This window comes from Stomoxys calcitrans, chromosome 3, assembly GCF_963082655.1.
Source record: "Stomoxys calcitrans chromosome 3, idStoCalc2.1, whole genome shotgun sequence".
NCBI lineage: Eukaryota > Metazoa > Arthropoda > Insecta > Diptera > Muscidae > Stomoxys > Stomoxys calcitrans.
The window spans coordinates 44,635,703-44,661,158 of record NC_081554.1 but is presented as its reverse complement, the minus strand read 5'-3'; the positions used below and the strand labels follow the sequence as shown (position 1 = coordinate 44,661,158).

The 25,456-nt window shown below is 39.9% G+C and overlaps 2 protein-coding genes across 2 annotated transcripts in view; both read right to left on the bottom strand.

Moving 5' to 3' along the window:
* LOC106090777 (uncharacterized) overlaps nucleotides 1-4,108 on the bottom strand; it is a 133,639-nt gene extending 129,531 nt beyond the window's left edge. Inside the window, exon 1 of the mRNA XM_059365442.1 lies at nucleotides 3,989-4,108. Coding sequence (XP_059221425.1) covers nucleotides 3,989-4,108 — 120 coding nt within the window. The remainder of the gene's footprint in view (nucleotides 1-3,988) is intronic.
* The window catches only part of LOC106090770 (cadherin-related tumor suppressor), a 101,552-nt gene continuing 79,245 nt past the window's right edge, over nucleotides 3,150-25,456 (bottom strand). Inside the window, exons 7-8 of the mRNA XM_059365441.1 lie at nucleotides 8,731-14,110; nucleotides 3,150-7,449 (exon numbers count right to left, since the gene is read on the bottom strand). Coding sequence (XP_059221424.1) covers nucleotides 4,677-7,449; nucleotides 8,731-14,110 — 8,153 coding nt within the window. The 3' untranslated portion in view covers nucleotides 3,150-4,676. The remainder of the gene's footprint in view (nucleotides 7,450-8,730; nucleotides 14,111-25,456) is intronic.

The following is a 25,456-nucleotide window of genomic DNA, read 5'->3' as shown; positions in this document are numbered from 1 at the left end:
AAAATAAGTGTCTAACGTATAATAAAGTTTAAATTTATATATATATAACCTACGGAAAAATACATAATTAATAAAGTAGTTAACACAGCATGTTTTGTTTGCTATCCTATTATTCGCCTAAACATCTATTAGATATTAAATATGACCTCGTATTTCGGTGTATTTTATTGTATAAGCATACTTCGCAATATTTGTTTTCCCCAAGTCAATGAGAGCATGAGAGTGTCTATTCCAATACCTTTAATTTGATACCTATATTGTTCCGATCGGTCCACTTTTGATTTTGGGTTGTGCTTTTGGCATAAGGGGGAGCGTCCGTTCCCCTTCCGATAACGAAAAATTATATAGTCTATGTTTCCCACCAGACCAACCTACCATATTCGTAATCTACTCCCAAATACCTTTCATTTGAGTCCCATACTGTCACGATCGCCAAATAAACCTATTTTAGGGGTTTTAGGGCTTGGGCGGCCCCCCAGGTTCTTGGACCCATTTGGGTGTATTTGAGGGTGGGCGACCTCCCATTGCTTGGAGCTAATGTTTTATGCCATATTTGTAATCTACTGCCCATATTGACATGAACTTTGAATATATCTGTTTAGAGGAGTTTTGGGGTTGGGTGGGTCCCGCTGGGTACTTGGACCCAAATTTTAATACCATATTCGTTTTCTGGTCTTCAATACCTTTCATTTGATACCCTTATTGTGCCCATCGGATCACTTTCGGATGTAAGGGGTGATTTTGAAGTAAGGGGGAGGGTCCGCCTCCACCCTATATCTAAAAAATTATATAGCTTTTGTTTCCTTCCAGACAAACGTACACAATCTATGAAAATTTTTAGAAAATCGGTTCAGCCAAGTGTCATATAGTCATAATGGGTCTAATGGCATTTTTAAGGGGTGGCGTAACCCCCTATACTTCGATCCGATTTTGTATGCCAGATTCGAAATCTACTTCCGAATAACTTTCATAGGAGCCCGCCCAATATGTCTGTTTGGGGGAGTTATGGGTTAGACTCAAATTTAAATACCATATTCGTATTCTACTTTCCAATACCTTTAATTTGTTACCAATATTGTCCCGGTCGGTCCACTTTTGATTTTGGGTTGTGCTTTTGGCATAAGGGGGAGCGTCCGTTCCCCTTCCGATACCGAACAATTATAAAGTCTATGTTTCCCACCAGACCAACCTACCATATTCGTAATCTACTCCCGATTACCTTTCATTTGAGTCCCATATTGTCACGATCGTCAAATAAACCTATTTTAAGGGGTTTTGGGGCTGGGGCGGCCCCCCAGGTACTTGGACACAACTTTTATTATGAAATTCGTATTTTACTCTTGAATAGCTTTAATTTGAATCCCATATTGTTCCAATCGGTCCACTTTTTTGTTTTGGCAGTACTTTCGGTGTAAAGGGGAGGGTCCGCCCCCTCCCGATATCAAAAAATTATATAGCCTATGTTTTTTTCCAGACCAACCTACAAAATCTGTGAAAATTCAAGGTAATCGGTTCAGTCGCTTTTGAGTCTATACGGAACAAACACAAGTTGAATTTTATATATAAGAATGAGAGCTATATCTAAATCTGCACTGGTGCTCTATCCAAATCTGAACCGATTTGGATGAAATCTTGCAGATATGTTAAGAGCAGCAACAAAACAATCGCTACCAAATTCTGTGCAGATCGGTTGAAAGTTGTAGTTACTACGGCCATTTAAGTGCAAATCGGGCGATACATATATATGGGAGCTATATCCAAATCTGAACCGATTTTTGTAAAATCTCGCAGATATGTTAAGATCATTATCAGAACAATCCGTGCGAAATTTTGTGCGGATCGGTTGAAAATTATAGCTACTACGGCCATTTAAGTGCACATCGGGCGATACATATATATGGTAGCTATATCTAAATCTGAACCGATTTTTAACAAAATCAATAGCGTTCGTCCTGGGACCAAAAAAATTGCGTGTGCAAAATTTCGTGATGATTGGACAACAAATACGCCCTGCACTTTGATTACAAGAATACATGGGCTCACAGACGGACAGACAGACATGGCTAAATCGAATCAGAAAGTGATTCTGAGTCGACCAGTATACTTATCAATGGGTCTAGCTCTTCTCCTTCATAGCGTTGCAAATAAATGCACTAGCTTATAATACCCATTACCACAGTGGTGGTGTAGGGTATAAAAAGCTTTAACAGATGGGAGAAATGTAAAATTTTCAGTGGCTTATATGGGAGTGCACAAGGAACCCGGGCGACATAGAGTGCAGAACTTTTGAGTTATTTTATTAACATTTTGAGTTCCATAGTCTATACCTTCCATTTGTCTATGGTATTAGAATCTAAAATGATGATGACTTCAGAGTTTGTGTAGAAAGCCTTTTAAGCTGAAAGCTTTTTGGCTTTTGCTAAAAGCTTTTATACAAAGTCCATGAAAGTATGTAACAAGAGACCACATAACACAGAGGTGTAATTGTATTGGGTGATGCATGTGATAAGGGATACTACAGAGGTGTATGTATTTGTGGTGGGTGATGTAGGCGATAAGAGATATTAAGTAACGGTTCTGAGTGGTTTTAACTTGGAAAACTTCAAACTCGAATTTCGAACCTTCCTCATCTCAATTGAAGTTACTGAACCTACCCGTGGTGGTGACAATTGGGGTAGCTGGCTTAAACACCCTCTCAAGGCAGGGAACGAATATGAGCCGCGACATCTACATGATTTTATGGTCCTCAAACTATAAAAACATGGGGTCTATTTACATGCTTATGTTTTGGGTTAAAATTGCATTATGAAAATAAACCCCAAATTCTGAGCGCAATTTGACCAGAAAAGCCTTTTATATGTTTTTTATTTTTGAAAAACGTTCCTATAGCTCTTGAAAATTACCCTTTATATACAGGGTGGCTGATGAAAGCCGCTACCAAAAAAAAATGTAATAACTTTTTTTCTATTTAATAATAATAATTTAATAATTAATTTAATTAATTAATTAATTAATTTAATTAATAATAATTTAATAATTAATTTAATAATTTAATTTAACATGAATAAAAGAAAAATGTATTCCATACACCGAAAAAAAAATGTAGCAATATTCATCATTGTAGCAATATTCATCAGCCACCCTATATAACTATGGTTAAATGCAAGGTCATGGTTATGGTTAATGCAAGATGCAAGGAATTTCTTTGATATATGGGCTAGGCTGTCAGTCTCTGCTGTATTTCCGGCCATGAAGAAGTGACGAGGACCGAAGTAGTGAAGATTTAGCTATGAGTCGATCGCTATTGAACACCTATGGTGCTACAAAATCAGTCAACCCTCCGATGTTCGTGATTGTTGGGAAATTGAGGCGTTTTACAGTGGGAAAGAACCCAAAAAAAAAGTAGTAGAAATATGCCGCGTGAGTACGGGTGGAGATATCTCTTTGAATTTTGCAATAATAAGGCTCTAGGTTGTCCGGGCGCCTTTTGGCAGGCTCTTAAAGTTGGTCAACTCGGTGTTTCGAAAATTTATTGAGGCTGCCAAATCTTCGTTTGTGGTCCAACTTTTTTTGGGTTGATAGTGCTACATACAAAATTCGCTTCTTAAACTTTAGGAGTCTGTTGAAAGGCACCAGGGCCTTTGCACACGATCTCCTTAGCACCTCAGCTCTAATCATTTCAAATTTCAAACTGATATCTCTACCCGTTCTCTCACTCCAAATTTCTTACTAGTGTTTTTTTTCGAATTTCTCCCACTGTGCGTTGGTTGAAGCCGTGATTTTGCGAAACAGAACGTCAACTATCCTGGTGCTGTGTAGGGAACACCTTAGGCTGCCCATGGTCGTCCTTATTTTACCCTCCCAATTGAAGCGGAGCTAACACCGCCACTTGCAGGGTATCCAAGGCCCTATGGCCGAGTGTTTCACAGAAAAGGACCTTAGTTTTTCTGAGTAAGCATAACCTCAGACTTCTTATGGCAGTTCTAACATCTTTTAGGAACGTCAAGTCTTGGAAGTCACTCTGGTCGACTTTCATAGGGTCTGTGGTGGCAAGTGGAGTTTGACGAGCACATTTATTGTCATTGCCACTCATGCGAGAAGAAGACATGCGATTATGAGTGAAGAACTTGTTCCGTGCCTGGATTCCCTCCAGACATTTAGAATTCTTACAATTCTGGACTACTGTAGAAGTCTGAAGTGGTTGACTATACGAAGCTCTCGCCTATAAGGGCTTCTCTCTGGTCCCCCTGGTTCGCTTGATTTTTGTCTCATGATTTTTGTCTATGAATTTTTCGGCTTCTTTTTTCTCCCCTTCTTTCGGCTAAGGCTAACCCAAAATACCTAAGGTTTACGACGAAATATGCTAGCAAGCACTGTTTATTGTCGCTTGCCGTTCAATCTAACTTAACCTAACCTGGGGAATATTTTTCTTGCAAATTCTGGCTGAACCTCTCAATAACTCCGACTTTGCAGTTTCTGACCACAGTTTGTTTTTCTAACAGTCCCGTTGTTCCTAACTTTTCCATAAGTATTTAATTGTCTCTCACCAATAGTCTCACCAACTCTCATTGACTTATTTTCAAAGTTTTCGATGTGTTTTCTTAACTCTACCATTTACATATAACTGTCTAGTATCCTTCCTGTGTTTCTATCTAAAACTTATACTCCCTCATCTTCTATACATATTCTTCAGACTGTTTTTGTTGTTGCTGCTGTTGCATGCGCAGCGAACCCGTTGGCCTTTGATCATTTCTCCCCGAGTCAGGCATTTCGGCCATATCCTTGAATACACCTACAATACTTTGTATATTTGGTCCCCAGTTAAGTAAATACTCCCAACCAATGGGTGGTGGAGCCGAAGGTGATGCCGCATTATTAGCCTGCCGATATAGGGCACCCATATGCGTGGACATATCATCATCGCTGGCCACTAAAGTGCTGAGTGAACCACGAAAGGACGAATCAAACCCGTCGAAAGAATGTGGTGGCATGGGAGGAGGTTTACTTACAGCTGGTCCCCGCCCACTGCTATCACCGCTCATGGCACGGCTAACAGGATTACGTTCATCGGATATACTCTTGCTGGTCGAGTATTTGGCATCTCCATTAATGCTGTTATTGTCATATTCAATCTCGGAGCAGGTGAAACTGTCATTGCCACTTTCATCGGTAGAGGTAGAGCTGTGGGCATCCACATCGGTGCTGTGTAAACCACCACCCAAAGATAAATGATGAGCACCGACTGGTCCTCGAGGCGCTTCACTACTTGAAGATACAGCATCCAAGGTGGATACTAGGCTGGAGGTGCGCGGTCTGCCATTTAGTCTTTCAATTTCTTCGGCTGTCAAGCCCATGGAGGTTTGGGAGGCGGTTTGTTGTGACACCACTGGTTTTTGGCGACTAGCACTGGAACTTTGACCCGATAATTGGGACATTACCGGACTGTTTAGGCTGCGCTCACTGTTGCTATGCAAGGCATCCTTGCCCACACCTCCCGAACTGGAAGTGGTTGCAAGAAGAGCACTCTGCAAAGGTTTGCCCGAAATATCATGCAGCGTTAAGATTCTGGGTTGTTGAGAACTCAATTCAGAACTTGGCGAGAGGCGAGCCAAGGGAGTGCTTTGGTGTTGCCTGGGGGTACTAGAAGGTGGCGGAGGCTGTGCTGCCTGTGGTGGCACACCTCGCGGGGCAAATGGCCCGCCCACCCCATGTCGCGGAGAATGGCGATGTTGCTGCTGTTGTGCTGCCGATTGATGTTTGTGGTGGGTATAACTGGCCACCGGTGCTGGGGTGGCCTTATATTTACGCACCCCTCCAGCTTCACGGTAGCCCTTGTAGTGATAAACAATGTCTATGTCAGAGGGAGCAATAGAGCTGGCATTTTCCAAATCATAATGCTCCAAATATTCTGAACTCATATCCACCGAACCCACATGATCGTGGGGATGATGAGTTTGACTAGGTGGCGGTATGGGCGGATGGTGTTCGTCCCTCATGGGACTTTTGCTAACCACCTCTCTTTCGATAATATCCGGCCGCTGAGGTCTTTGCTGTTGATGATCGCCGGGATTTATTTCACGTTCCTTGAATTTCTTGGATATCAGCTCTGGACCCACCATGTGATGACCAGGGACGCCACGTATCAAATCCCCGCCATCATTGTGATAGCCCACCTGGGCCTCGGAATGCATGCCACGTGTTAGAACATGATCTGCTTGATTTTGTGATGCCCCTGAGCCACCCAACATGGTGGAGGCAGAATTGTGTTTGATCTTAAAACCGGGAACACCGCAACTCAAGCTGCCAATTTTCTCCTGTTTGCCGCGGAATCGGTAAATGACATAGGAACCCAAAATGGCTACCACGAGTATGACAAAGAACACTATGACCAAGGTGACACCAATGCTGATGGGATCGGCAACCTGGGCAGCTCCAATGCCCATAACGCCCACACAACCCTGTGCTACTTTGCCATGCAGGGCTGTATTGCCAAAGACACTGCCAGAGCCATTAAAAGGCTGAATTTCATTGTTAATGGTAAAATTGGCCAGGCAACCTTCATAGACAGTGGCTATGTGTTCGGGCAGTAGATACTCTCTGCGGACACCTCCCACCGAAAGCACCGTCAAATAGGGATCCAAGTAATCATGAACTCCGGCAAAATCCAATTCCTCGCCAACTCGGGCACCGTCTATAATGATGCGCAGTATACGATTTGCTGTGTACAGCGTAATGTTATGCCATTTGCCATCATTCAATTTGCCGGGATTGCTGATGGTCATGTTGACAATGCTTTCCTGATTTGAGTAGTAGACCATCTTGCCATTTTGCAACTCCAATGAGGTGTACTGATTATTACTGCCCGCGAATAGTAGAAGGCCGGCCTCTTTAAAGGTGCGGAAGAGCAGGCTGATGGTCTTGGGCATTTCGTTGATTTGCGCCAGAGCGGTAAAGTTGGTGCGATCGATGGTAAATCTGCGTTGTCTGGAAACATCATATGACCATATGCTGTTGCCAGCATAGAGATTATCCAGTAGTTGCATACGTCGATGTTTTTCCGAGATCTGAAACTCTACATAGCCACCCTCTGTAATGCTAATGGGTTCCAAGGAGTTCTGGCAGTCGGGAGACAATAGATCGCCTCCACATTGACACATTGGCGAATCCCAACGATCCAAACAAATACCCAGTGGGCCACATTGGGAGTTTTCTGCATCCTGGTATGTTGTTTTGGAACACTGACCCTCAGCGCCCAAGTGACGTTGGCAGTTGGCAGATACACCTCTCTGCTTCAACGGTTGGCTGAGGTTAAGGGCCCGGCCATTTATCGAAACACTGTGGACACAGCCCACCAAATCGTCGGTGTGTATTTGGCCAGGGCGCTCCAAAACAGGATCCGCTGATATCAGACCACCAACCAGCAAAGGTTGTTTGTTGAAGTTCAACGTTCTGAAAGGGAGGATAAAGGGGAGAAAATTAAAATAAATTAAAATGAAATATAAAACAAAAATAAATTAAAATAAAATAAATAAAATAAAATAAAATAAAACAAAAAAATAAAATAAAAATAAAATAAAATAAAAAAATAAAATAAATAACAAATAAAGTAAAATAAAAAAAAATAAATAAAATAAAATAAAACAAAAAAAAATAAAATGAAATAAAATAAAATAAAATAAAAAAATAAAATAAAATAAAATGAAAAAAATAAAATAAAATAAAATAATAATAAAAAAATGAAATGAAATAAAATAAAATAAAATAAAAATAAATTAAAGTGAAATAAAATAAAATAAAATAAAATAAAATAAAATAAAATAAAATAAAATAAAATAAAATAAAATAAAATAAAATAAAATGAAATGAAATGAAATGAAATAAAATAAAATAAAATAAAATAAAATAAAATAAAATAAAATAAAATAAAATAAAATAAAATACAATAAAATAAAATAAAATAAAATAAAATAAAAAATAAAATAAAATAAAATAAAATAAAATAAAATAAAATAAAATAAAATAAAATAAAATAAAATAAAATAAAATAAAATAAAATAAAGTAAAATAAAATAAAATAAAATAAAATAAAATAAAAAGTAGAATAAAAAAATAAAATAAAATAAAATAAAATAAAAAAAAAATAAAATAAAAAAAAAATAAAATAAAATAAAAATAAAATAAAATAAATAAAAAAAATAAAATAAAAATAAAATAAAATAAAAAGTAGAATAAAAAAATAAAATAAAATAAAATAAATAAAATAAAATAAAATAAAATAAAATAAAATAAAATAAAATAAAATAAAATAAAAAGTAGAATAAAAAAATAAAATAAAATAAAATAAAATAAAAAAAAAATAAAATAAAAAAAAAAAATAAAATAAAAATAAAATAAAATAAAATAAATAACAAAAATAAAATAAAAATAAAATAAAATAAAATAAAATAAAATAAAATAAAATAAAATAAAATAAAATAAAATAAAATAAAATAAAATAAAATAAAATAAAATAAAATAAAATAAAATAAAATAAAATAAAATAAAATAAAATAAAATAAAATAAAATAAAATAAAATAAAAAGTAGAATAAAAAAATAAAATAAAATAAAATAAAAAAAATAAAATAAAAAATAAAATAAAAACAAAATAAAAAAATAAAATATAAAGTAAAATGAAAAAAAAATTAAAATAAAAATTAAAAAAAAATAAAGATTTATTAGTGTTTCTTACCCTATGGGCCCAACATCATCGGCATAACATGTGGCATCTCCTGGTCGACATTCGTCACATGCATCTCCATTCTCCGTACATTTGGCCACACTCAAAGACATCACTCTCCCGTTGCGGGTTGCTGTCACTCTATGCCATTCACCATTGGCCAAATTGCTACCCCCACCCACCACCACAGTGGTTATGGCAGTACGAACACCACCAAACGAGAAGAAAGCCTTTCCTCTCACCACTTCGATGGCCACAAAATCTGACCTCCCCCCAGATTGAATGCCATAGTTGTAGAGAAGCAAAGCATCCGGTTTTGTGGTGGCAAACACAATGGAAATATCATTTGTGGCAGCATCCAAAGAGGGAAAGGTCATATACGACAGGTCACCAAAGCCATAGGTGGACTTCTCACAATGGCGGCCATAGCGACCATCAGAGCAGGAACATTTATAGCCGGGTTTAAGGGCAACACAAGTTCCCCCATAAAGGCAGGGATTGGGGCGACATGAATCAGCCACATGCTCACATTGATTGCCACGATAGCCAGGACGGCAAAGGCAAAAGAAGGAAGAACCATCGGGGCTAGAGCGACAAGAGCCACCATTGCTGCAGGGATTGCTGGAACAAACATCACCTCGTTCTTGTTGGCAGAAACGACCTTCACGATTGCTGGGGCATACACACTGAAAGTCAAAGCCCATGCGGCGACATTGCGAATTACCATGGCAGGGATTTGGAGCACAGGGGTCCTGACGTTTGTCACACTGCTGGCCCATAAAGCCATCGGGGCATTTGCACATAAAGTCATGACTCACCAAGGGACCACTAAAAATCAACGACTCACTGTCCACTATATTCAAAGATTGAGTGTCATGCAAACGTCTCTCTGAGGTGCAGAGGCCGCCGTTTTCACAGGCTCTGGCCATGGAGCAAGGATCAAAGCCAATCACCACCGCATTGGAGGTCTTCAAAAGCCTCTGCAAGGCCTCACGTTTCTTACTCAAGCGATCTACCACATAGTGAGGCAAACGATAGCCTTTATTTGACATTTGTAGAGCAACCAAAATCTCCAGATCCGTAGAATTTCGGGTGGTATTGCGTACACTGTATACCATAAGCTCATCACTGGAATCCACCGCGGATTTCATTACCTCCACAAATTGCCTGTAATAGGAGGCCAGAAAGCTATCGGCAGTCATATTGCGCACCAACACCGTTATCGAATTGGCAATGGTGCTGTTATCGAAACTCTGAAAGCCCACTGTCACCGTGGAAACCACATCACCATGCTTGCCATCATTGCCCGATATGGAATAGGAGTAACCATTGTTTATTGAGGTCTGATAAGTGGTATGCAAATCACAGCCACTGGGTATGGTCAACAAGCCCATGGGGCTTGATTGTGTATTGGGTATAATGCGGCATCTGTAATTTCCACTGATATCAGCATCATTAGGATGGACATCGGCTATTTTGCCCAGGGGTATGTCATCATTGAAGACATTTAGAATGACATGCACAGTGCGTGAAGAGGAAGGACTATCATTCTGATCCAAAACCTTAATGAGCAGTTTATGTTGGGCCTTTTGCCTGGGCTGGCCATTATCCTCGACCTCGATAAGAGCTTCCAGCTCGGGTGTCTGTTCACGATCGAAACTGCGTGTCGACTTCACCAAACCCGAATGTTTGTCTATGGTTATGAAGGACTTGTGCTTACCTCCGATCAGTTGATAGGTGAAAGGTCCTCCATTGGGTGGCAGATCAGGATCGGTGGCACTTAGAGTCATAATGGTGCTGCCAGCCGGCTCATTCTCCTGTATGTAACCCACCAGACCATCGGCGGGGAAGGTAGGTCCATTGTCATTGACATCTAACAACTCAATTTTCACCAAAGTGGTGCCCGTTTGGGCAGGCAGTCCCGTATCAATGGCACCCACCACTAAGTTATATTCCGGTATTTGTTCACGATCCAATTTGCGTGTGGTTTCAATTTCTCCCGTCTGAGGATCAACTTTGAAGGTTTGATTCACATTGCCATTGATTATCGAGTAGCTAAATTGATTGTTTTGAGGACGCACATCTTTGTCCACGGCCTTAACGGTGGTAATTTTGGTGCCCATGGGCACAATTTCCGATACACTGGCTGTGTAGAGAGATTTCAAAAATTCTGGTGGATCGTTGCCATCTTGTATGGAAATGATGACCTGGGCCTCATCGGTATCATTGCCACGTATGCTGCCATAGTTTTTGGCCAACACAGTCAAGACCACTCGACTCTGGGTCTCGCGATCCAAGTGGCGCGAAACATAGATAAAACCGGTATTGGGATTAATGGAGAAACCTTTGCCATTGCTTGCACCCACCAGCAGATAGTAGACATCGCCATCTTCACCAGCATCCTTGTCGGTGGCCTGTATGGAGCCCACAGCAGTGCCCACCTCTGCCGATTCAGAGACATCAAAGTGAAAGACCGGCTGTATGAACTGGGGAAAGAATTCATTGACTCCCTTGATGTGAACCAAAACGCGGCACATGCTGTGCATTTGCGAATCCGGATTGGCAGCCATTATCTGTAGCACATACTCCTGCTTTTCCTCATAGTCGAAACGCACCGCCGACGTTATAATGCCAGTGGAAGGATGTATGTTAAAGTAGGCCTTGTCGGGGCCCCCATTTATGGAGTAATGTATGATGGCATTCTTGGGCGAATCCTTGTCCTTGGCCATGGCCTTGAAGACATACGATTGGGGTGGCTTATTTTCCGCAATGAAAGCATGATATTGGGATTGATTGAACAAAGGAGGGTTGTCATTGATATCCGTGAGAATAACCGTCAACTGGGCCATGCCGGTTTTGGGTTTAAAACCCAAATCCTGCACAGAAATATTCAAATGATATTCCTGTATGGTGTCATAGTCCAAGGGTTCTTGAATGATGACGGCTCCCGTCTCTGCATCTATGCGGAATTCTGATCTCTCATTGCCGCCAGCAATGGCATAGCGTAGCATACCATTGGGTCCTTCGTCGCGATCATTGGCCGTTAGTGTAAGTATAGTGGAGCCAATGGGCTCATTTTCGGGCACTATGACTTGATAGCTTTGTGGCAAGAACTCTGGCGTATAGTAGTTCTCACCTGTCACAATAATGGTTACTTTAGCCTCATCCGCTTTTGAGGGTACTCCATGATCGGCAGCCTTTACCAGCAGAGAAAATTGGGTGTTGGGGGAAACCTCCAGTGATTTTGCCAAGGAAATCCAACCATCATGAGTGCCAATGGCAAAGTAGCCAGTGCCATTGCCCTCGGAGAAGGAGTAGTGTATCTCAGCATTTACTCCAGTATCCAAGGAGTCATGGGCCTGCACTTTCACCACTCTCTGGCCCACACGGGCATGCTCCGGCACCGGGGAGAGATATAGGGATTTTTCGAATTTCGGCGCATGGTTATTAGCATCGACTATATTGATGTTCACCATGCATTCCGAATACAAAGGCGGCTTGCCATTATCCGTGGCAATGACTATCAAAGTGTAGACATTCTCCGGCGAGGCCTCATATTGGGAGTGTTTGTATTTGATGGACTTTTTGCTGAATATCTCCCCTGTGGCGGGATCTATGGTGAAAACATCGGAGGGTTGCTGCAGCGAATATGAAATAACCGAATTGGGACCATGCTTGTCCCTATCGTTGGCCACCACCTGGCCCACAAAAGCCACTGATCTCTGCAGCTCAGGGAAATTAAAGCTATAGAAGGTGTGATCAAACTCAGGGGCATTATCATTTTGATCTTGTATGGTTATGGTTATGGGAGTATCGGATCGCCAGGCTCCATCCGAGGCGGTGATCTTCAATATGTACTCATCCTGTTCCTCGCGGTCTATATGACCGGCCACCGTTATATTGCCGCTCAGGGAGTCCAGTTTGAATTTTTCACCAGGATTTTCGGTCAAGCTATACAAAGCATTGGCGTTTACACCCTCATCCAAATCCATGGAGGTGACCTGTATAACAAAACTGCCAATCTCGGCATTTTCGGTGACATTTACCGAAAATAGGCGTGTAAATTTGGGAGGATTGTCATTCTTATCCATTAGGTTGAGTAGCACTGTGGCAGTGCCAGTCATTTGAGGCATGCCCTGATCTACCGCCTCCACTGTCAGCTCGTAATGGCTCAGCTCCTCACGATCCAGACGCATGGTGGTGAAAATTTCTCCCGAATCGCTATCAATCTCAAATATTCCATCATAGTCGTTGAGCAGGCGGTAAGAAATCTCGCCATTGTCTCCGGAGTCACGATCATGGGCCTTTATCTTGACAATTGTCTGAGGTGGGGCTTCTTCCTCCATTATCTGACTGTTGTAGATTAATTTTTCCATTACTGGAGCATTATCATTGGCATCGGTTACATTGATGGTCAATAATATGACGCTGCGCAGAGGAATTCTGTCGGAGTCCAAGGCCTCTAACCAAATTTCATATTGCGAGGCCAACTCATAATCCAAACCGTCCTTGCCTATGGTTACCACACCATTGGAGGGATCAATGCGCACAGCTTCTCCCAAATTGCCACCAGCTATGGAATATCTGATATTACCAGCAGCTCCCTTTTTTGGTGAAGAAGCCATAATGGTGGTTATACGCTTGCCCGGCATTACATCCTCCGAGAGCATAAACTGAGTGTTGGCCATGTAGTTGAATGTGGGAAAGGCTGAAGCAGATTTTAAGGCGATAACCAATTCTGCTTGGGAAGATTTTGCTGGCACACCTTGGTCGTAGGCATGTATAACCAGCGAGTACTGCCTATTGAGATCCGCACCCAAAGCTCGTTGGGTTTTTATTACTCCAGTCTTGGCATTGATTTGGAAATATTGCAAATCTTTGCCACTGATGTTGTACATCACCAAAGCATTGTCGCCCTCATCATTGTCACGCGCCCAGGCTCCGAATACAAATTCATTGACATCCGTTTTGTCGGGTATATTCACTTGGAATTGATTACTCTCAAATCTAGGCATGTTATCGTTGACATCTGTTACAGTTATGGTCAGATTCACTGCTGTAGCCCTAGGCTCGGTAGCCGAACTATCTTGTGCCATTAGAGTCAGATAGTATATGGAAGTCTCTTCGCGATCCAAAATATAGGCTGTTGTTATTTCAGCAGTCTCAGCATTGCAATGGAATCTTTCCAGTTTTTCACCCAACAGAGTGAAGCGTATTTTTGCATTGAGTCCAGAGTCCTTGTCAAAGGCATGGGGCTGTATAACCTTGCTGCCAATTGGAAGATTTTCTTGTATGCTGGCATGATATGATTGACGTTCGAACTCGGGGCTATGGTCGTTCATATCCTGGACAATAACCTTGACCACTCCGGTGCCAGTTAAAGGTGGAGAACCTGAAATGGAGAGAACAGAAAATGTTGTAGTTTGATATAAGGAAAAAACTTTACATCACAATATAGACAATAAATTTCGATTAAATATCTAAAAAGGAAGGTTTTAAAACCCATCACCTTAGGATGGGTGTCATTCCGTTTGTAATAGTTAGAAAAAATGACCGGAGACCCTTTAAAGTATATATATTCGTTATGGTCTTGACATTCGATTTAGCCATGTCCATCCGTCCGTATGTCGAAATCATAATAGTGTTCGAAAGAATAAAGATACCCGCTTGAAATTTTGCACAGATACTTCTTATCGATGTACTTCGTTGGGGAGTGAATGGCCATATTAGCACAGATTTGGATATAGCCCCGATATAGACTGAAACCCATTTAAGAGTTCTGTAGCCCCCAGAGATCTAAATTTTCGTCCGATTTGGCTAAAGTTTGGCAAACGGACTTGTGTTCTTACTTCCAACATCCCCGTCGAGTATGGTCCGAATCGGTCTATTAACTGATATAACCCCATACAAACCCATCCCCGGATTTGACTTCTGGTGCCCCTAGAAGCCACAGCTTTCATTTGATTTGCTTGAAATTTGGCATAAAGACTTCTGTTCTGACTTCAAACATCAGCGTCAAATATGAGGCGAATCGGACAATAAACTCATATAGAAACCGATTTCCGGATTTAACTTCTTGAGCCCCTAGAAGCCTTAATTTTCATCTTATTTGGCTGAAATTTGGTACTTCTGCTATAACATTCAACACCCGTGCCAAGTATGATCCGAATCGGTCTATATACAGATATAGCTCCCATATAGGCCGATTCTCGGATTTGATTTCTTCAGCTCCTAGTCCAATCTCGCCTGCGCCTGGCGCTAGTGACCCCAACATGAAATATATGGGGATAACAGTCAGGTCCGTTACTACCCAGATGAAGCTATACAGCGAGTTCATACCGCTGGTTTGTTGTTGTGTCCCATATAACGGGCAAGTTTACGGGTCCGACATTTGTGGCCTTGTTCTGTCCCTCTTCGCAGTTCGAAGAGCGTCATTCTGACAGATCTGAATATTATTCCACTGCGTGTCACATAGTTGACGAGACCACACTGGATAGAACCCACCACACTATTACAACAACAACCTCATCCCGGCACGGGCTAGTTGTGAGCACCACACAGGGTGGGACATTGAGGACCGATCCACAGGTTGCAGATTGTGAAATGCTCCATACGGAGTAGCTGCAATGGCAGTCGCCTACAATCAGCGGTATCGAGCGGAGAGTTTCAATGAGAGGCCGGGCTGCACCGGCTCTTGCACAAATACTGAGTGTGTATGATGCGTGATATAACAAGGCGGATTATTGGCGCCTTTAAATAACCTATGTCCACCCTGTTTTCGTGGCGATCGGTCCTTTGGACCGGAACGAGCTTGCTCACCTACAGGAGCTTGAAGAGGATCGCCACCTCCACATGAAAATGTGGCTACCACAACAACAACGACTACATAGAAGCCGCATTTATTTTCCCGTTTCGCTGAAAATCGGCTACGCGATATGTGTTAAACACTTCGTCGTCCGTGCGGAGTATGGTTCAGATCGGACTATACCTGTATATAGCTGCCATATGTACCGATCTCCCGACTTATATTCTAAGGCCCATAGAAGCCGCATTTATTACCAGGTTTTGGTGAAATTTGGCACAGTGAGTTGATTTAGGACCCCCGACATCCGTAAATAGTATGGTCTAGATCGGACAATATCTTGATATAGCCTCCATGTAGACCGATCTCCCAATTTAATGTGTAACACCCATAGAAGCCGTATATATTACCCAATGACGCTGAAATTTGGCACAGTGAGTTATCTAAGGGCCACCGATATCTGTATCAGATAGCCTGTGATCGATATCCGTGTCAGATGTGGTTCAAATCGGCCTTTATTTGGATATAGCTGCCATATATATCATTCTTCCGATTGAAGTTCTAAGGCCCATAGAAGCGGCATCTATTGTCCAATTTTGCTGAAACTCGACATTGTGAGATGTGTTGGGCCCTCGACGTTCGTGCCTGCTTATGTACTGCTATGGATTCATAGATACTGCTGCAATTTTATCGAAATGTGGATTGTATATATACCTGTGGTGTTCAGTTCAGATTTGGATCGGTTCAGATTTGGATATAGCTGCCATATAGACCGATCCGCCGATTTAGGGTCTTAGGTCCATAAAAGGCGCATTTATTATCCGATGTCGCCGAAATTTGAGACAGTGAGTTGTGTTAGGCCCTTCGACATCCTTCTTCCTCCAGATCGGTCCAGATTTGGATATAGCTGCCATATAGACCGATCTCTCGTTTTAAGGCTTTGGGCCCATAAATGGAGCATTTATTGTCCGATATCGCCGAAATTTGGGACAGGGGACTAAGTTAAGCCCCTCGATATACTTCCGCAATATGGCACGGATCGGTCCAGATTTGGATATAGGTGCCATATAGACCGATCTCTCGATTTAAGGTTTTGGGGCCATAAAAGGCGCATTTATTGTTTGATTTCGCCGAAATTTGAGACAGTGAGTTAGGTTGAGCCCCTCGACATATTTCTGCAATTTGGCCTAGATCGATCAAGAGCTGGATATAGCTGCCATATAGACCGATCTCTCGATTTAAGGTTTTGGGGCCATAAAAGGCGCATATATTGTCCGATGTCGCCGAAATTTGAGACAGTGAATAAAGTTAAACCCCTCGACATATTTCTGCAATATGACATGGATCGGTCCAGATTTGGATATATGTGCCATGTAGACCGATCTCTCGATTTAAGGTTTTGGGGCATTAAAAAGCGCATTTATTGTCCGATTTCGCTGAAATTTGAGACAGTGAGTTAGCTTTAGCCCCTCGACATATTTCTGCAATTTGGCCTAGATCGATCGAGATCTGCATATAGCTACCATATAGACCGATCTCTCGATTTAAGGTTTTGGGCCCATAAAAGGCGCATTTATTGTCCGATATCGCCAAAATTTGGGATAGTTAGCTAGGTTAAGCCCTTCGACAAAGTTCTGCAGTTTGGCTCAGATCGGTCTAGATTTGGATATAGCTGCCATATAGTCCGATATCTCGATTTAAAGTCTTGGCCCCGTAAAAGGCGCATTTATTGTCCGATGTCGCCGAAATTTGGAACAGTGAGTTGTGTAAGGCCTTTCGACATTTTTCTTCAATTTGGCTCAGATCGGTCCAGATTTGGATATAGTTGCCATATAGACCGATATCTCGATTTAAAGTCTTGACCCCATAAAAGGCTCATTTATAATCCGATTTCACTGAAATTTGACACAGTGACTTATGTTAGACTTTTTGACATGGTTCAAATCGGTTTATTTTCAGATAAAGCTACTTAAAAGACCAATATTTTGTTATACACAATTGAACAATGACTTGTACTTATTAGTATTTGGTCCAAATCGGAACATATTTCGATATAGCTGCTATGGGGCACAAGATATGCATTTTTCACCGGATTTTGACGTATATACCCGAGGTGGTGGGTATCCAAAGTTTAGCCCGGCCAACCTTACGCCTTTTTACTAGTTTTTAAGTTTCACGTATTTTTTTACGTGTAATTTTCGATATTTTATTATTCATTCTTATCCATTCATATCTTGGTTGGCTGGTTTTCGTTACACCTACCTCGCCCAATGCCAGCTAGAAATTATTTTGTGTTTCTATCATCTATCGAATAGAAATTTTTATATAGTAAACCTGATATTTGTGCCTCAGGTTAGGGCATAGCAGTATATGGTCATATTTCAATATCACTCCCATGAACCTCTTGTGTGTTTTCAAGCTTAAGCAATACTTGGGCCACTAGTGACCACAGCCATGGTATCACCTCAACATCGATTTGCATAGAGTGACCAAATACTGAAAACCCCAAAGCAAAATATAATTTTCATGTTTGGTCTTTTTTCTTCGTCTTATGCATAGAAATTGAGGTGGAGAAAATTAAAGGAAAATATGTGGTAGTAGTATAACAAAAATGTTAACGCATAACTCAGCAACAACAATAAGAAGGGAGGCAAGAAGGGAGTAGCAGCAACAGCAGCAGCAATTGCCAAGATCGATGTTGAATAATATGTGGCATAGAAAAATATGAGAGGAAGAAAGACGCCATAGGACTAGTGTGCATAGTTGCTATACCTTTGGCGGTGGTCCCACCAAATGGCTGGCAATTGTACTGCAAACTACAATTGCAGCCAATAACAGAATATGAGCACGGATATTAACTTGAACTTTGTCAGCAGCAATGTATTGCATTGCATTTGTAAACTTTGCAACAACAACAAAAAAACCTGTAGATAAAACAATTGTCAATTGTTGTTGTTGTTAATATTGCTATGTTATTGTGCAACATAGTAGAGAAATCAAGAAATTTTTGCACAAAAATTTTCTAATTTTAAAACTTATCACCATAGGAAGGAGGCTGTTTCCCTTTGCAAAACCTGAAAATATTTATGTGGGAGAATTAATTACAGTGAGTGTCGAAATAAAGTATACAAAGGCTATAGTTTTACAGGTTTTTGCCTGGCCAAATACTTTTAGCTTATTTTAATCAATAAACAGAACGTTGTTCCAGAATGAAACTTCTTTATTTTCATATATTGTTTAAATGTTTTTGTTTTTTTAACGTTTACTGTACCATATACTTTATTTTGACGTTCACTGTACATCAGGTTAGCAATATCTGCGTAGTGCAAGGGTATTCTAAATTCGTTTTGAACATAACTCCTTTGTTTCTAGCTTTTTTCTCGTTCGTTCGGCAACAGCAGCTATAAAACATATTTTCATTTAATTGCCACAACATGACAAATATTGTTGTAAAGAAATTTTCCGAATACTCATTGCAATTGCCTCCCACAATTATTACAAGACATGCTTTCATAGACTGTTTGTAGTCACATAAATATCTGTCGGAAATACAAACACGTGCGCTTAACCTTTTTGTTGTCTTGCACAAAGTCCCTTTGGGGACAATAAAAAGTGCATTATGTAATTTTATTATGATATGATTATTTAATGCCAGAGAAATGCCAGTTGTGAAAAAGTTTATATTGCGGTAGTAGGAAGTAATGCTTATGCTCAAAGTCTTTTATTGCTAAGGGAAAATATTGGGTTGCCCAAAAAGTAATTGCGGATTTTTTAAAAGAAAGTAAATGCATTTTTAAAAAAACTTAGAATGAACTTTAATCAAATATACTTTTTTTACACTTTTTTTCGAAAGCAATCTAAAAGCAACAGCTGATAACTGACAGAAGAAAGAATGCAATTACAGAGTCACAAGTTGTGAAAAAATTTGTCAACGCCGACTATATGAAAAATCCGCAATTACTTTTTGGGCAACCCAATATTTCCGAGTGTGTATAAATTCAACTTTGAATTGTAAATAAAAAGTTCGAAATCAAGTCTATCCGTCGGTCTGTCTCTCTGTCTGTCTATGTATGTATTGTTGTGATCAAGGTAAAGGTATTAGTTCTAGGATTGCTGTAGAGGTCATATTTTTGGCCTAAGGACGAAGTCCCGCGACTTTGTGATAAATCGGTTCAGATTAAGTTATAGCTCCCTTTTATATCTACAATATGATATGAGCTTTAAATGCATTGGTGGTTATAGTTTTTCCAATTTTGCACAACTTGTGTGCAAACATCTCATCAATGTCTGGTCAGATTTAGATAAAGCTGCCATAACATTTTTTCAATCCGATATGCGCTAGTATGGCTGTAGTAACCTACACTTCAGTTCGATTTTTATAATAAACTAACCGAACTGGGCCCGCTCCGCCTTCTTTAACTGTCTAAGTTCTTTTTAGGGTGGGGACACTTCGCCCTGAATGCGGATATCGAATTCGTGCCATTGTAGCCTATAACGCTGAACGCGTTCGAATCCTGGAGAGAACATCGTACAAAGCGGTGTTTATCCCCTTTTAATATTGGCGACATTTGTGAGAAACAATGCCATGTATGGTCATTTAAAAAATTTTCCCCAAAGAGGTGTCGCAATGCGGGACGCCGTTCGGACTCGGCTATAAAAACGGGTCCTATCCTATTGAGTTTAAACTTGAATTGGAAAACACTCATTGATGTGTGAGAATTTGCTCCTTCTCGGTTCCTGGTGGTAATGTTCTTCCTTAGGGTAATGATCTCGTTATGGGAGGGATGGCACCACAGATATTTTGACTCAAATATGGATATCAAATTCATGCTGCATTTCCAAATCCCTTATATTTGAGCCCCATATTGTCATGGCCGGTAAATATGAACCGTTTGGAGGGTGTTTTGGGCCTGTTCTGTATGTTATGTTATGGTCTCCAATACCATTCATTTGATACCCTTATTGTGCCCATCAGACCACTTCGCCTTCACCCGATATCTAAAAATAATAAAGCCTATGTTTCCTCCCAGAAAAACGTATACAATATATGAAAATTTAATAAAAATCAGTTCAGCCAAAAAATCGGTATCATATAGTCATAATGGGTCTAATGGCGTTTTTGAGGATTGGCATGACCCCCTATACTTCGATCTGATCTTGTATGCCAGATTCGAAATCTACTCCCGAATACCTTTCATTTGAGCCCCATATTGAAATGAACGTCCAATATGTCTGTCTGGGAGAGATTTGGGATTGGGGCGGCCCGATGGGTACTTAGACTCAAATTTTAATGACATAGTGTAGTCTGGTTGGGATTGTAAATGGGCCATATCGGTCCATGTTTTGATATAGCTGCCATATAACCCGATCTTGGATCTTGACCTCTTAAGCCATTAGAGGGCGCAAAGTTTGCATAACGTGTTTCGTCATGACTTCCAAGAACTGCGCCAAATATGGTTTTTATTCGGTCCATAACCTGACCATAACCTGATATAGTTGCCATATAAACCGATCTGGGGTCTTCACTTCTTGAGTCGCTAGAGGGCGCAGTATTAATGATTACGGGAAAAATTTCGGATTAGTGCAACTCCTATGTTTTTTCATCGAAAAACAAGCTCAAAATCGCATCATTAATATCCGAAAAATGATAAAAAAAATCAGGGAGAGTTCGCAAGTGCTGTCACTTCATTAGTTTTGCAATCTTCAGAATTTTTCAGACACCGTTGGATTCGTGAGGAAAATCTCTTTTCGTAGAGGTGCTGCATGAAGCAATACTGTAAAGTTTTGAGTGAAAAACATCGCTAAAACCAAATATTTTTGGGTGTAAAAATTCAAGGTCGTTTTCAAGCCCAAAAACGTTGTAACTCCTTCACCTTTTCGAATTTCGAAAATTTTCGAGCATTCCGCAATTCGAAATTCGAAGAAGATTCGAACAATTATCAAATTTACTTAGAATTTCACATTTTATTTTTTTTGCATTTTTTTAGCAAAGGCTAACCCCTTATGAAAATTAGCAATTTTTGATGGGAAAAAATTTTTCGAGTTGAGTATACAGTATTGATGATTACGGGTAAAAATTCGGATTAGTGCAACTCCTATGTTTTTTCTTCAAAAAACAAGCTCAAAATCGCATCATTAATATCCGAAAAATGATAAAAAAATCAGGGAGAGTTTGCAAGTGCTGTAACTTCATTAGTTTTGCAATCTTCAGATTTTTTCAGACACCTTTGGATTCGTGCCGAAAATCTCTTTCCATAGAGGTGCTGCACGAAGCAATACTGTAAAGCTTTCTGTGAAAAACATCGCTGAAACCAATTTTTTTTGGGTGTAAAAATTCAAGGTCGTTTTCAAGCCCAAAAACGCTGTAACTCCTTCACCTTTTCCAATTTCGAAAATTTTCGAGCATTCCGCAATTCGAAATTCGAAGAAGATTCGAACAATTACCAAATTTACTTAGAATTTCACATTTTATTTTTTTTGCATTTTTTTAGCAAAGGCTAACCCCTTATGAAAATTAGCAATTTTTGATGGGAAAAAATTTTTCGAGTTGAGTATACAGTATTGATGATTACGGGAAAAAATTCGGATTAGTGCAACTCCTATGTTTTTTCTTCAAAAAACAAGCTCAAAATCGCATCATTAATATCCGAAAAATGATAAAAAAAATCAGGGAGAGTTTGCAAGTGCTGTAACTTCATTAGTTTTGCAATCTTCAGAATTTTTCAGACACCGTTGGATTCGTGCCGAAAATCTCTTTCCATATAGGTGCTGCACGAAGCAATACTGTAAAGCTTTCTGCGAAAAACATCGCCGAAACCAATTTTTTTTTTGGTGTAAAAATTCAAGGTCGTTTTCAAGCCCAAAAACGTTGTAACTCCTTCACCTTTTCGAATTTCGAAAATTTTCGAGCATTCCGCAATTCGAAATTCGAAGAAGATTCGAACAATGAACAAAATCACGTAGAATTTCACATTTTATTTTTTTTGCATATTCTTAGCAAAGGCTAACCCCTTATGAAAATTTGCAATTTTTGATGGGAAAAAATCTTTTGACTTGAGTATACAGTATTGATGATTACAGGAAAAAATTCGGATTAGTGCAACTCCTATGTTTTTTCTTCAAACAACAAGCTCAAAATCGCATCATTAATATCCGAAAAATTCAAAAAAAACGACGAGAGTTTGCATGTGCTGTAACTTCATTAGTTTTGCAATATTCAGAATTTTTCAGACACCGTTGGATTCGTGAGGAAAATCTCTTTTCGTAGAGGTGCTGCATGAAGCAATACTGTAAAGTTTTGAGTGAAAAACATCGCTAAAACCAAATATTTTTGGGTGTAAAAATTCAAGGTCGTTTTCAAGCCCAAAAACGCTGTAACTCCTTCACCTTTTCAAATTTCGAAAATTTTCGAGCATTCCGCAATTCGAAATTCGAAGAAGATTCGATCAATTACCAAATTTACTTAGAATTTCACATTTTATTTTTTTTGCATTTTTTTAGCAAAGGCTAACCCCTTATGAAAATTAGCAATTTTTGATGGGAAAAAATTTTTCGAGTTGAGTATACAGTATTGATGATTACGGGAAAAAATTCGGATTAGTGCAACTCCTATGTTTTTTCTTCAAAAAACAAGCTCAAAATCGCATCATTAATATCCGAAAAATGATAAAAAAAAATCAGGGAGAGTTTGCAAGTGCTGTAACTTCATTAGTTTTGCAATCTTCAGATTTTTTCAGACACCGTTGGATTCGTGCCGAAAATCTCTTTCCATAGAGGTGCTGCACGAAGCAATACTGTAAAGCTTTCTGTGAAAAACATCGCTGAAACCAATTTTTTTTGGGTGTAAAAATTCAAGGTCGTTTTCAAGCCCAAAATCGTTGTAACTCCTTCACCTTTTCGAATTTCGAAAATTTTTGAGCATTCCGCAATTCGAAATTCGAAGAAGATTCGAACAATGAACAAAATCACGTAGAATTTCACATTTTATTTTTTTTTTACATTTTTTTAGCAAAGGCTAACCCCTTATGAAAATTTTAAATTTTTGATGGGGAAAAATTTTTCGAACTGAGCATACAGTATTGAAGATTATGGCAAAAAATTCGAATTAGTGCAACTCCTATGGTTTTTCTTCAAAAAACAAGCTCAAAATCGCATCATTAATGTCCGAAAAATCCTAAATCAATACTGTACAACTGCTTCTCCCATGACCTTCAACATAAGTGTCAAATATGGTTTGAAACGGTCTATAGCCGGATACAGCTCCTCTATAAACCGATCTCCCTATTTTACTTCTTGAGCCCCTACATAACGATTTCTACAATGGTCTCTAACATTCAAATCAATTATTGTCCGCATCGGACCTTAACTTATATAGCTCCAATAGCATAACATTTATTTTCTTTTATCCTTTGTGTGTCTAAAAAGAGATACCGGGAAAAGAACTCGACAAATGCGATACATGGTGGCCATGGTCCATGGTCTAGATTTGGCCCGCCGAACTTAGCACGCTTGTACTTGTTTTTCTTTAGTCTGGTAACTGCTACGTAGACCTTATTCCGGTATTCATTCTATACCATCATTATAGTTTGGTTCTGTGTTATCCTTGAAGCCACCACCATCGAATAACAGTAGCTTGGCTCGGCACGGGATAACTATGATCATCACAAAGGCTAGAACTTTGAGATCCAATCTGTGGGGTGTTCTTTGTTTTCACGAGAATTTTTGCAGGAAGCTACCGGAAGCGTCTACATGTTGCGGTTAGTGGAATGCCCCATACGGAGTATCTGCATCTGCAGTCGCGGCTAATCAACGATATAGATTGGAGAGTTTAGTAAGAGGCCGATTGGCCCCGACCATTGCTTAAATACTAAGTGCCAATGATGCTCGATACGACAAGGCGAGATATTTGCGCCTTTGAATAACAAATAGCCATCATGTCCCCAAGGCGATCAATCGTATAGATCGGAACGAGCTTGCCCCCCTTAAAGAGCTTCACGAGGATCGCCACCCCCACATGCAAATTTGGCTACAACAATAACAACCAGTATCTGGTTAAAATATTCTCTCCACATCTGAATAGTTTGACAATACGACTCATACATCTCATCAGCCTGTCGCCTCCAGTGTTAAATAGTTCTGCTGGTAACCCATCAGTTCCTACAGCCTTGTTATTCTTTTTCCGACGGTATACATTTTATAGCTTTACTTTTTACTTTAATTGGCTATGACAGAACATTTGTCCCGTTAGGCGAATGTAGGATTGCATTCCATGGCCTACATTTTATATTATCAACAGATATTACTAGTGTGGTATCCTCGTCGCAGCCAATATCGGATACTCTACGTAGCAGCTGGAAAAAAAGTTTGTTCCATATCTGTATCTCTATCTGTTACTAGTTTTTTAATCTTGTCATTGCGTTTGTTTTTAATCTTGTCATTCCGTTTGTAACACCTCGAAATATTGATCTAGGATCCCATAAAGTATGCATATTCTTGATCGTCTCGAAATTCTGATTCGAACTAGTCATGTCCGTCCGACCGTCCGTTTGTCGAAATCACGATAGCGGTCGAACGCGTAGAGCTAGCCGCTTGTAATTTTGCAGAGATACTTTTCAATGATGTAGGTCATTGGGGATTGCAAATGGGCCATATCGGGTCAGATTTGGATATAGCTCCCATATAAACCGATCCCTCGATTTGAAATTTTGCACATAGTATTCTGTTATTACTCCCAGCTACGGAGCCAAGTACGGTCCAAATCAGTCAATAAACTGATATAGCTCCCATGATAACCGATCTCCCATTTTTTGTCCGATTTGGCTGAAATTTTGCTTGTAGAGTTCAGTTGTGACTCTCAACCACTGCGCCAAGTACAGTCCAATTCGGTCTATAAATAGATATAGCTCCCATATTTTAGCAGAATCCATGGTGGTGGGT